The sequence below is a fragment of the Ornithodoros turicata genome, chromosome 5 (assembly GCF_037126465.1).
Source record: "Ornithodoros turicata isolate Travis chromosome 5, ASM3712646v1, whole genome shotgun sequence".
In the NCBI taxonomy this organism is placed as follows: Eukaryota; Metazoa; Arthropoda; class Arachnida; order Ixodida; family Argasidae; genus Ornithodoros; species Ornithodoros turicata.
The window spans coordinates 71,890,583-71,903,857 of record NC_088205.1 but is presented as its reverse complement, the minus strand read 5'-3'; the positions used below and the strand labels follow the sequence as shown (position 1 = coordinate 71,903,857).

The window sequence follows — 13,275 nt, the reverse complement described above, 5'->3', positions numbered from 1 at the left end:
CTGCTATGGCACTTCGGCCGCGCCGGGCTACGTCACGAGGCGCCTGATGGACCCTCCAATGAAAACTGCGAACGTCACGAAGTGACCTCGACTTCCCTCGTTCTCTTACACGCTCTTTAAAGCAGTGGAGGGTTTCTAGAGGGTGTGTAGGTCAGAGGCCACGCGCGCGCTACAGCTCAGTTGCGGTCGTTGATCCTTTGCAAGAGCGCATGTTCTTTTGTTCCAAAACACGCCTACTCGAAAAAGAAAAAAATTATGAAGGGTCATTTCACTGTTCCTTAAATGCACGTGGCTGAAAACTTCGTAACCCGCACACTGGTTATCGACAAATTCGGTTATGCAGAATGCATGTGATAGGAGATAGTGAGAGATATATATCACTCTTATTTACGTTGTTACTCTTGTTAAGTAGTTGAACAGCCAAAAATATAACAACACACAAACCTGCCACGACGCTAACAAAGGACACCTCTTCCTGCTTCTCCCCGTCGTTGTAAACTGATATGTACCATCTCCCGCGGTCCAAGAAGTGGATGAATTCCATATTGAAGTTCTCTTGCTGCAAGTATAACATTCATTTTCAGAAAAATAGAGCTTTCCCCCCTGAGGCCTCTGCAAAAATAGTTATCCTGTGAATTTCTTACGGCGGGTGATCTTCGATGCCTCTTCTCACGGGCGTTGAGTACCTCTACGAAGTCGTAGCGAGTATGTGTGGGTACGTGGTTTCTTCTGCCATAGACGCCAACGCAAGCGCCCGATGGCAATGTATAATTGAATTTGACTAGAGCAGGTTCGACCTGGTGAAACTGTACATTCCAATGTCCATAGGACGGTATAGTTTTGCTGTGCCTCTTCCCCATTGACATGTCCATAAAGGACTCCATGCTGGGAGGTAGAGTCTTGGGTGGAAGGACTGATGGGCCTGAAGGAAAAGGTGAACATGAATGTTTCGTAGTAGGACAATAGTTTATTGCACTCGCGTCTGGTTGTTTACAAATAACGTTTGTTTTCAAATATTGTCTGCACACTAGGCTTAAAGCGAAGGCAAATTAGTGAAAGCATAACCGTTCTCGCAGCTCAGCTTGCGTTGTTTGTAAGACATCTAGTATGCGGTCTCCTTCCTGGTGAGAAGCAAAAACGTGAAGAAATGACCGCTATGGGTTTCTAACTACTAGTGGTCAAAATTGAAGCACCAATACAGCTGCGCTCTCACCACGACTTAGTTCAAAATAACGACAATCGCGCACTCGGCAATGATGCACTGACGAACTGGTTAGTACCGAGACATAACACCGATCACAACATACACACAATAAGAATGCACAAGGACATAAGGATGTGAAAACACCGCTGTCAGTACACGAAAGCCAGTCGGGTTAGAAGCGTCCGTTTAGTCAATGAGGTAACCACAGTGAAAAAGGCAGCATAGTCAGGCTTGTCAAGGACCAGGCGGTTAGTCTGCACCACGTTCACGTCTTCAGCAACCGTTAATTGCATAAAAGGCAGGCTGATCAACATATTATTAACAGCGTGAGAACAGTTGCTTGAGGAACAGGGGTGCAGGCAAGGCAGCGATTGGCTTCTGGGGCGTACCTGAAGACATGCCCATCCCTTTGATGGCATTGGAATGCTTCACTTACCCAGTGTCGTCACAACATCCGTTGAAGGTTTTGAACGCCCGACGACCACTTTATCAGCACCGAGAAGGTCGGTTGACACACTGCTTGGAAATACAGTCTCTATACTGTTTTCAGTTGCAGCACCACTTTCATCGGGATCGCCTCGAGTTTTCATTTCCGTTATGGGCGGTTTTGTCACCACCATGAACTCTTCCGCATCTATGCCTTCAAAGATTCCTCCTGTCTTCTGGTCTATTGTCCTTGTTTGTGTCTCTTCTGTGACAAGTGGCTCTTTCACCGTGGAAGCCTTGCCTGCCCCGTGTTCCGGTCTGTTCTTATGGCCCTGCAGCTCCACCAAGTTTTCCTCCATCTCTTTTTCGCTGTCCACCGGTTCGCCCTCATCCATTTTACCGTCCTCAGCTATCGTGATGAGTATTTCATTGTTAGTTGCGTTTCCGTCGGGTTGTATCACGGTCTTGTTCAAGTGTTTCTTTGAGCGCCTCACAACAGGTGGTTTCTCCTGCACTGGTGCACAGGACTTGGGCAAGTCTTCAACATATTCCCTCTTACAAGTGCACTTCATGCGCATAGGCTTCGTTTCTGGTTGGTCTTCAGGTACAACGATGACAGCGTCCGCTTGGAATTCCGGTGGGAACGTTGTCGATGTATCCGGTTCTTCCCCGCTGCCCGTTTCTTCGAGGTTAGTAGGGTTCGGTGCGGGTGCGGGGAAGGACTGACCAGCCTGCCTTTTGAACCGTGCGGAAACGTAGCGTGGCGACATGGGATAAGTATACCTACTTTTGATCTCCTCGCCTGCGATGGAGCCATCGATGTCGTCGACTATGACTGGACACCGGTGCTGACCATGCTGCCAGCTGACGAAAGCAACTGCTGGAACAAAAATTAAGGCAATTTGTATTATTTCAGTCAAAACAAGTTGGGGTACATAACGCTGCGAAACATTCCATGTTGTGTTGATTCCTATCGTAGACCACAATGTTAAGTGATTAAGAGAAGAGGCACTCTTCGAAACTAAGAAAGGGCACAATCTCATGACACTGACGTCGCTGACATGCCTCAAACTGCGCGGATTCCAATGATTTATAGTGCCGATGATCATTTATACCGCCCAAGTAGACAACGCGCACACACACACATAAAGAGGCTATGATGAGATGGGGCTGATGCCGGCCCGCAGGCTTCGCGCTGCCCCAGTGCCAAGTCCACGAAAAATGAAGCATAGATTCGAGAAATTAGAGAATGCCCTACCCGTGAGAATGAAAACTTGGAGATCGAGCTATCTCTTCAAAAACAAAATCCTATAGACGATTTCAGAAATTGCATGGGTGGCCCACTAGAGAGTGCCGTGGTGCGAAAGTCCCGCTGCATCTTGGGATTTAGTTTTCATGAGTCAGAGAAGAGAAAGAGCGCAAACGGTTTCGGTTTTCTTTCTTCTTCACCTCCCGCAACCTCGAGCAACAGGCAGCGAGCACGAATGTAAACCATTCCCCACGACGCATTGCGCGATGCACGTGACTTGGGCGACGGAGGGCCCCCGTGCGGAGCACAAGGGCAATATCTGAAATCGCCTATTGACGGACAGAGGCGTCAGTCGGGTAGTATGGCTAAATAAATAATGTACCTCTACAGGCGCAAGCGTATCTTCAGTGTTGACGAAAAGTTAACAATCACAACTTACCTATAAAGTAGGTAAGAACTATGGCGAGTGCTAGCGTAAGAAGTAAGAGCCCAATCGCAGCACATTTCCAGGAACACCGCGAGGACAAGGTCTTGCGGATGTGGAACCGTGAGTGTGAGAAGTGATTAGCTGGGACGGGACGCCTAGCATGATTCCGGACGGCCATCACCGGTTGCACTGTACCTCCGGTTATCCCACCACCATATCCCTGCCTGCAAAAGAAAAAGAAAAAGCGGCGATGCATAGATGCTTGATTGACTCGTTTCTCTACCACTGTCTCGAACAACATTTAGCACACGTTTCATAGAACATATAGTACTTGAGAGGTAAAATAATTCACGCGATGACGAAGTTGTAACGTATATAAATTTCAACGTTACAGTTCAGAGATAAGGGTGGCGCTTCAGTCACAGAACAAGGCGATTGAGTCCTACAGAACTCTATGGCGCCTTATTCGAGAGCCATGTAACCCGTCGCCAGTCCACTGGTGCCTTCGGTCGACATATCCGTCCATGTGACATGCACATGTGACACCCGCACATGTGCACAAATACACAGAAAACAATTTGCTGCATCCTTTTTGGGCATTGTGCCAAACGCGTTTAAAGGAGCAATAAGGTGACGTTTAACGTGGATCGAAGCGCTGTCTCATCTGTCAAATTCTCCATCAGGGTCACTACGCAAAATACTTTCGCTGCCCGATGTATTGTCACTGCGGAATCAAATTTATATTTAAAAAAAAACAGTCGGAGAAAGCAGCCACCGACGGCCGACACGATCCTCGCGCGACGTCGACGAGTCCCCGCGCCTTTCTTCTTTGTCTATTTCTTCTCAGCTCACGCGCTGCTTACACTCGCTTGAGCCGCGTCTACGTCCTTGTCTACGTCGCGAGTCACGTGCCGGGGGAACTAGCTACGTCACGACGTTCCCTCATTCTCCGATACGCTCTCTCCTAGAGTCGAGGATTTTTGAAAAGTGCGCTCTACAGCGCACCTGCGCCAGTCGTTCTTTCGCAGAAGCTCATTTTATTCATTGCAGAACACGACGGGGGGGATCACCTCAGTGCTCCTTTAAATGCGGTAACCACGACCTACTCTATACTAGAAACCTGGACAAATGGGAATCGCCTATGGGAGAGCCGGGTCATGGATTAGTTACGCTAGTGGCCGCTGCAAGCGCCACATAGCAATTTGGGGGAAAGGAGATGATGTGTGCACTACTATCACCATTGCTGCCATTGTTCGTCTGCTACACAGGGCTACACGGGCTGCTGCTATGCACGCGCTACCTTCTTGCGTACTTCTTCGTCGTTTTCAACCCAGCCCACCATACATTGCCGCGGTTTCGGCTAATCACGTGGTAACAAATTGTGCTAGCTGGCGCCAAATCCCATAGCGAAGCGGCGATTGCCAGGATTACTACCCCGGTGGTAGGAGCCTTGCGGATGTCCAGGTCTCTAGTATAGTAGTAGGTCATGGCGGTAGCTTTATAGGGCCATTGTTGGCGGTAAATTTTCGGTCACGTGGTCTCTATTACATGGTGTGGTCCTATAAAGCTAAGCACGGACGGGTGCCTCTCCCTATATGTATAAAAGTCTCCCTTAAAGAAATCACCTGGACAAACCTGGACGTAAGTTTGTCATACTCATAACATAGTCAAGACATTGTACGTAGTAAACACCAAACAGTGCTCAGTTTTAAGCTGCGATTTTCGACGTACTATTCGAAATACCATACGTCCATCCGCATCAAGCCTGAAATATGCTTCAGCGCCGGCGTAAAAACGTAAGCCGTCGGCATATTTACGTTCGTTATAAGCAAAATAACACACATACAGAAATATTTCTTAGCGATGCTGATTTACCTCAGTGTCCATCTCATTACCTATGTCTATCGCTACTTACATTCCTCCTGACATTAAAGGGGCACTAACACGAACAGACTTGCACTAACTGATGCGTAGATGACTGGCACAGTGAATTCCGAAAGTCAATCGGCCCTGATATCACTGTAGGCGACGCCGCAAGTAGGGCAGCGCGAGAGAGGTTACGTTGCTTACGAACTACCAGTGGAGATAACCGTAGTTCTTGCCCCTCTGACATCACAGCTCGCCGCGTAGCTGTGTTCAAGGGTTTATATCTCGCCAACGACGTCGCGCTGAATTTTGTTGTTGTTGTTGTTGTTGTTGTCAATGCTACTCCGTGCAATATAAAGCGATGTAATGAAGCACATACAGGGTGTTTCTTAATTCGTTACAGAATTGTTATTCAAAAATTGGCAGCGCATAATAGATGCCGTTTTAGCAGGTCGTTATACGTCCAGGCAAACATACTGCAGGACAGCCTACGCAACAACTGGACGACTCATTAGCCAAAATTCATTAATTAACTTGTTGATTACATGTTTCTTGGGAAATGCGAGATACAAGAATTAGAGCAAGTCATCATTCAAATCCATCGCGAATCCATCCATGGCGAACGTACTCCGAGATATAAATTGCAAAAATTTCGCTATGCTAATGAGCCGAAACCAGAACTACACATCACTCGGGCGCAGTATATCAAAGTGTCTGTGTATCTGTATATTAAAGTCTCATAACCCGTGTAACGCTTCCACATGAAGGATCGTGGCCACCGCCTGCGGTTCACATATAGTGCAAGACAGAGCTACATATTTAATACGGTCTCACCTGTCTGGATTTGTCTTCGTCTCGTCCTGGATAAGGTGCGTCGTTCTGTAATCCATCGTTTTATTCTGCGGAGACCCTGGACCTTTTACAATATCTGAAGGTGAAAGTAAATCATGATTTAATGCCCACTTACCACAAGCATTACAGAGTGTTAGTAGACCGTTGATAGCATCACGATGACCGTGCAAACCGAAACCAACGACAGCGTACATGACTCAGAATCTTATCAGTTGATCGGGTGCGGTTGACACGGTACTCCGGGAGCCACGTTATCAACGGTAGACTACCACTCACTATTCTTCATTAGAGTTTTAGTATATCGTACGCTACCGCCTTTTGCGTACGTAAGAGGCAGCGTGGTGGTTCTGCGCAATGCGCAAAGCTCTGTTTAAGTCTTGCGCGTGCGTAGAACCACGAACGATATCCCTTGCGTACGCAAAGACGATAGCGTATATACAGGGTGTTCAAAATTAAGCTTTCACGAGCGGTACGCAAACACAGCGATGACAGGAAACCGGATGATAACTTTACGCTACTTGTGTAAGAAACATGTGCTGCTAATTATGTAGCACCTGTTTCTTACTCGAGGAACAGAAAAAGTAGCACCAGTTTTCTTTTGTTCGCCTATTTATAAAGTGCTAGTGAAAGCTTAATTTTGAGCACCCTGTATACCAAACTCGCTATAGATTGTTTTAGTGCATTGTCTGCTATCGTCTGCGCAAGCGCAAAACCTAAATAGAGCTTTGCTCATTGCGCAGAACCACCACGCTATGGCTTACGTACACCAAGCCGACAACATGCGATATACTAAAACTCAGTAAAACGATAGCGTCTACGTCTCCACTATATTATCGAAAGTTGCTTTCTGACAGCGGAACACACACACACAAAGAAAAAAGTGTCCTTGGTCTAAGTTCAAGGTCACTTAGTTCGCAACACTTCGGCAAAAGAAGCACGTAGGTTAATTTACCAGGTCCTACGGTTGTCAAAGGAAGGACACTCTGTGGCCATCGCACGAGCGTCCTGTTTCGAAGCCCTGAATTCTTTATAGGTCATGCGCCAACTTTATGTACTTTTGCAGCAACGAGGTCCCTTCCATCGGGTGCACAAAGTCCTTGAACGCTGCATCTCCGATGGACACTCCTCGTCCATTACTGCGAGACGCCAACGCACTTCGGGCGCCAAAGAACTAAAAGCGTTCCGCTGCATAGTGTTAATATAAAATGAAACAGATATTTTGCGTCCTCTAAAGGTGCATAGTTTTAAGGCAACCACTCTTAAGCTCAGAGTATAAAATATTCCGGAACTACTTTGGTACAGCGTCGAAAACGTGGGCCTACTTGTTTATAGCAAGAGGGCCCTTTCGTCGGCGGCAGCGGGGCTCTGGGGGCGTCCATGCATTCGTCGGAACCCTTCCTTCATCTTAATGACAAGGGGAAACAACGTTGTTAACGTGTGCCGCGGGACATCAGAATCTAGGACCTTAGATTTTATTCGTTACATCAGTTCTTAACCCACAGCACAGAATTCTACAATGCCACGATCAATACAGAGATGTGGTGAAACCCACCACAGGTTGATCTGAGGCCCAACGTTTTCTTGCGAGTTCCAAGGGGGTGGTCGACGCATGCCCGCGCACCCCTTTTTAACACACCCTCTCCTCTTCCACCTTGCTGTCCGCAATCCGCCTGTCCACGTCCGCATAACGCCCATGACCCCAGCGGCTTCGCAGTGTTACCACAAAATAAAAATACCAAATTTGCTAACGCAGAAAAAGGAAATAAAAACGCAAGGAACATACCTGTCAACCCGCTACGCACACGGCTTTTCATAACACTCCCTAACTCGCAAAATTCTCGAGATGCAATCTTCCGCCTCGAAATTCTCTGCGTTAGATACCAGACTATCACATGTCAAACGTATTTGTTTGACCAGTTCCAGGCACACACGTCTTTATGATCTTGTGAACTGATCCGCTAAACCATTCATTCCTCCTAGTGAACGAAAAACACACCACGTGAATGATGAACAACGATGGCGAGGAAAGGTGAAAAGAAAAAATGAAGCTAAAGGCCATTAGTCATTAGTTCACGTTTTTCCTGCGAGCCGGAAGACACGACCTTTGAATTCAACGCGGATAATTATACGACGTCTCCTCTCCTTTATGTCCCACCTGCTGCAATGCAGGCCCTTCCTGCGACGGGTTTTCAGCGCGAGCGACGTAATTTCGGCGAGGAAAGGCTGAGCTTTCAGCGGCGCCTGCCATTGTCTCGGGTCGCATACCCGCCAGCGCTTAAAATATCGCAGCGCGCTAATGTGATTTATGACCCCGTAAAAATTGTTTTCTTTTCTCCGTTTCACGAAATTCTGCTACTTTTTTGGGAAAGAAGTCGTCTTGCCGCCTTCTCTCTCTTTTTCACTTTTATGAGACGCGTGCGTCGCATGAGTTGCGCTTTTATTGTTTTACTTTCTGCGTGCCTGCGCTTACGTCAGTGCGGGATCTGCGGGGCATTCTTTCATAAAAATCATGAGACAGGAATGCCACTTCGCGCGGAATGCGTTCTAATGATGTCGAATTCTCGCGGTGGTTAACCAAGGCTTAGATGTAGTCAGTGAGATGATAGATGACAATAACCACAATGGACGTAACGCAGTCCGGACTTTAACGCTGACAAACTGCTTCCTCAAGGGACGCGTGCGTTCAACCAGCAAACTTCCCTAGTCGTCGTGGGTGACTGAGAAAAACACGGACTGTTCCGTTTGCATGTCAGCGTCATTGTCATCGTCACTGTGTATAAAAGGCGCCACCGTAGCATTTAACGGCGGCGCGCCACGTTATAATGGTCTATCGTCTATCATCCGTCGCTGCAGAACGTTTCACGATGACCTATTCGGCCTCTTACCAACTTAAATTATGTACGTACAGCTCGAAGCAGAGTTAACTGGAACGCCGCGTCGACTGGCGGAGCAAGAGGGGAGCCACCCTGGCGGCCTTTAACAGAAATAAAGGGAGAGGGCGTTTCGACATTTCCATTCCAGTCGGAGGGCGTTCGCTGTGGTGTGCAGAACAGTGCCCAATCAAGCTGGCGTTATCAACGCTACGCCTGTTTGTGTTTTGGGCGATTGTGTCTTGGATAATGCGGATAACGATGTCATGGCACGTGCCTGGAAACAGGATGGCGCATGGGCGCGCGTCATCCGAAACGCTCATTGTGTGATCGAATGAAATGAATAACAACTTTTCTCTTCGGAAAATTTACTGTGCTCGGAATAGAGGATGCGAAGAGGCTAACGATGCTAATCGCGAAACCATTGTAATGAGTTTTTAAATAATAACAAAACAATGCTTTCATGGTGTAGCATATCACGTTTCTCGGAAGAACAGCCAATTAGTACACACAAAAATTTTTTGTGTGCATGCTGGCACACAGTGCAGGGAGTCACCGTGAAGGTTTTCTATTATTGGTGTATTGAATGATGATCAGAGCTAGACAAATTCATCATGACCTTTGTCCTCACTTCAATTTTCGTCAGCAGAGGTTCGCCCCTACCTCGACTGTATGTTCCCCAAATTTGCCTCTCCCACCTTTCGTAAATCGCATTTTGATTTTTTTTTGCCCCACATCAATCCTTTTTCTGGAAATTTTCCTCATCTGGAACACTTCACCTTAATTTTAATTGTGGAAGTTAGGAGAGGCGAGAGATGACTGGTTCGCACGTGCTAACCTGCCATGCGCCATCGGGATATCATCGATTATTCGCAATCCCTCAGACACGGTCGCCGAAAACAAACGAGCGCAGCGTTGATAACGCCAGCATGATTGCGCACTCTTCGGCACGCAACAGCGAACACCCCTCCGACTAGAATGGAAATGTCAAAACCTCCTCGCCCTTTATTCCTACTAGACGCCGCCAGGGTGGCTCCCCCCTTGCTCCGCCCGTCGACGCGGCGTTCCAGTCAACTCTGCTTCGAGCTGTACTTGTAGATGCGTATCATCGTCATGAAACTGTTTCGATTCTCTACTGCTCCGAGTGCCGTATCTTTTATGAGAGATTGGCGTGAGAGGATATCTTGGAGTTAGCCTCGGCTCACCCACATTATCCCATCTTCTTCCCAATTCCTCTAAGAGCGGACCGCGAAACAGCCAAAGTTGCGCCTAGTGTATCCAGTATGGCAAGGTGGAGTTAGTCTTAGAGGTTAGGTACCTTAGTATCTTTTATACCCCTTCCACACGGGCACGAAAAATGACATTCAGTGCGCAATGAGTTAAGTCTTACTGCCATTCGTGCCGTGCTATACGGAGATATTTAATGGCACTCGTCTGAATGACAGTTTCCGCGTGATGAGATCACCACAACTCCTTCGCCCATGAAATGCGTACCCTCGCTCCCATTGACTGAGCACAAGAGCAATTTAAAACTTCCATAAAGCCACTCTGTACTGCGTTGTTAACGATTGCTTCTTCGCATGCGCGCTTTTGGCGTAGACTGCCACCAGACAGGCAAGATGACAACAGTTTTCCCGACATAGTATAGACCGTCGATTATGAAATTCTCATTTTGTGTAATATTATGGGTGTATTTTCAATCTCTTTGAACATGTTTGCGCTCTTCAAATATCGCATCTTACGCAGCTAGTGGGAAACTCGAATCGACATCATCGCGTTTAATGTCATTCTAAATCTGACGTGTAACACGACTATCGTAAGAAATGGCATTCGGGACCCGACGAACATTACACGCTGTCATTGTTTCTGCCCGTGGGGCACGGCCATTACCCCTCTATTTAAAACAAAAATGCCTTTCGCATTCAATAAAACCAAATATTGTCACATTTGTAAAGTTAGCTTTCCCACACCGAAGCTCTTTGTGAGGCAGAGTACGCTTTACAGGACAACCATTTAAGTCACGGCGAGCGACCACTGCTGCAAATTTCCTCACTTGAGGTTGGTCACATTACGTCACCTCTGCGTGCTTAATGATATATCGATATCGCAAATAAACATACAGACGGCTTCTCCTCGTTCCCAACTTACAGAGGACTACAACAATTATGTACACAATATTCTCGCAGCCAGGGTGTTACTGTAAAAGTGAAAGCTGAAAGAGATACTGACCACTAGGTATAAACAGCGATCCCGATGGCGTCCTGGCTAGGCATGTGGGCTCGTACTCATGTTCTGTATCCTGTCCGTGGGCTAAGCCTTGACTCGCAGCTGAAGATCCCGTCCGTGACCCGCCCGTGCCTGTCCGGCCCATGGACAGGTTACGAGGCGGGATCACAGGGACCCCTATGAGGAGACAACGAAAAGCAAGAACACTGTTAACAAAGCGGTACATGTCTATGTAAATTCAAATCTGCACGGCAGTACGTTACACACTAATTATGGAGTTTCCTTTTCTTTTCTGGGATAAAGAACCGGCTGTAATATAATGTACTGCATGACATGCATAACATTATTCGGTATCGCGGCATGGAAAATAAGACTTAAAAGCGTTAAAACCCCCAGTACTGGGTAAAAGGATTGACACGACGACACAAGCACTGGACTTCAACCAAAGTTGCGTGTATTGAAACCTGTACCTAATGGCGGCAGACTCTGTGCAGACAATGTAAATAAGTGTTTCAATAATGGTAACCTTCTTTGAAGTTCAGTGCTTGTGCAGTCGTGTCTCTCCTTTTTTTAGTCCTCTTCTCGTACTTTTTACTTTTACTTTTTTTCTTCACTAACGGTTTTAACGCATTTAAGTCATGCACCAACAAGCCCAACTTCTGACGATGAAAAACACATTTCTAGACAAGCGTGCTGTCACTCTTTTCTTCATCTACCGTTCGAGGAGCTAATTTAAGAATATTTCGCAACAAACATTTCGCTGTGCTCCGACATTGAAGGGTTGCATCAACAGTACAAACTTCACATGCCCTTAAATAAGCTGAGCGCGAATTGACGTGTATCACAAATGGCTCGCGCTTCTAAAGATAAACTGGTTCTTTTTATTAAATTCTTTATCGCCACAGATATCCCGGCAGCAAAACGACCACAATTTTTGCACAGTTTCGCAATATGAGACCGAGACACCAAATCACTCCCTTTTCAAACTTAACATAGTCCCCACACAAATAAGAGCAAAAAATGATAGAGGTACCAAACAAGACAGCGGTAACAAACGAATCATAGAAGGAGTACAGTTACGGCAAAAAGGTACACAATATTGCTGCATTTCAGTCACGGCACCCGAAAGGGAAATGGTATGGAGAACTACGCGTACACTTATGCAAGCAAACATCGGACAGGTGCAGTGGCATGCACATGACAAATTACTGTAGATGTAGCATTCGTTTGCGGAGTACTGTTTGCATATTTTCGGATATGAAAATACGTCCGGCTCCAGCCATTGAACGGGGCGGAGTGAAGTATCACGCAATCAGCTTGAAAGCAGACGTAGCCACGCCCATAGCATACGAAGTTATCACTTTTCAGGAAGGAGGCCGCTTTTGACGCCGCGTTAGGTGAGAGACTTTGCTGGGCCAGCCGCTTACAGTAATGGGTCCGCGCGTTGCCCGCATGCCAATTAGGTTCCCGCAGCCGACGAAGATAATCTACGCTGTCGTTTGTGGAGTATTATGTATAACGGGTAAAGCAGGAGGTCGCGGGGCTCGGTTCAGTGAAAATGGGTGTCACTGCGGGCGGGGGGCTATAATATTCATGATAGAAGTAGTTTTGATTCAGCTTACTAGCTGTCTTTACTCAATGAAGACTCAGGGACATTGTGAACATCATAGTGCCCACGTCAACTTATACAGACACAGTTGTAGCAGCGGGTCCTTAAGAGACTTACCTACAGTCGGACAAACTGAGTTAATATATCTTATTATAGCTTCATACATACAGGAATATAACGTGTACTTTCGCTTCGTGATAAGGTGACAAAGGCTCCTCAAAGGTATCTTGTTCTCTGGTTGTTCACCTTGGTCTTACTGTTGAAGATGTCCTGTGGTTTACCCCAGTAGAACAGAAGTCCCTGTTCGAAAGATGCCCAAGCAGTACTACATCTTGGCCCAATATTGAACCAATATTGGCAATGTCGGCCCAACTTAGGACCAATATTGGACCAGGATTGGACCAATAATGGGGAAGTACGCCAATATTTGACCAATATTGGCAATGTCGGTCCATTATTGGGCCAAGATTGGACAATATTGCCAATATTGGTCCAATATTTGTCCAATATTGACAATGTTGGCCCAATACCGGACCAAGATTGAAC

The 13,275-nt window shown here is 46.8% G+C and overlaps 1 protein-coding gene across 5 annotated transcripts in view; it reads right to left on the bottom strand.

The window, feature by feature from the left end:
* LOC135394712 (teneurin-m-like) overlaps window positions 1-13,275 on the bottom strand; it is a 469,443-nt gene that overhangs the window by 13,660 nt on the left and 442,508 nt on the right. For 3 of the 5 annotated variants that reach the window (XM_064625589.1, XM_064625591.1, XM_064625592.1), the window contains 6 exons: window positions 11,124-11,297; window positions 6,007-6,100; window positions 3,319-3,530; window positions 2,418-2,510; window positions 645-922; window positions 445-559 (listed from right to left, as the gene is read on the bottom strand). In XM_064625589.1, coding sequence (XP_064481659.1) covers window positions 445-559; window positions 645-922; window positions 2,418-2,510; window positions 3,319-3,530; window positions 6,007-6,100; window positions 11,124-11,297 — 966 coding nt within the window. The other 2 variants (XM_064625590.1, XM_064625593.1) reach the window with 2 other exon arrangements.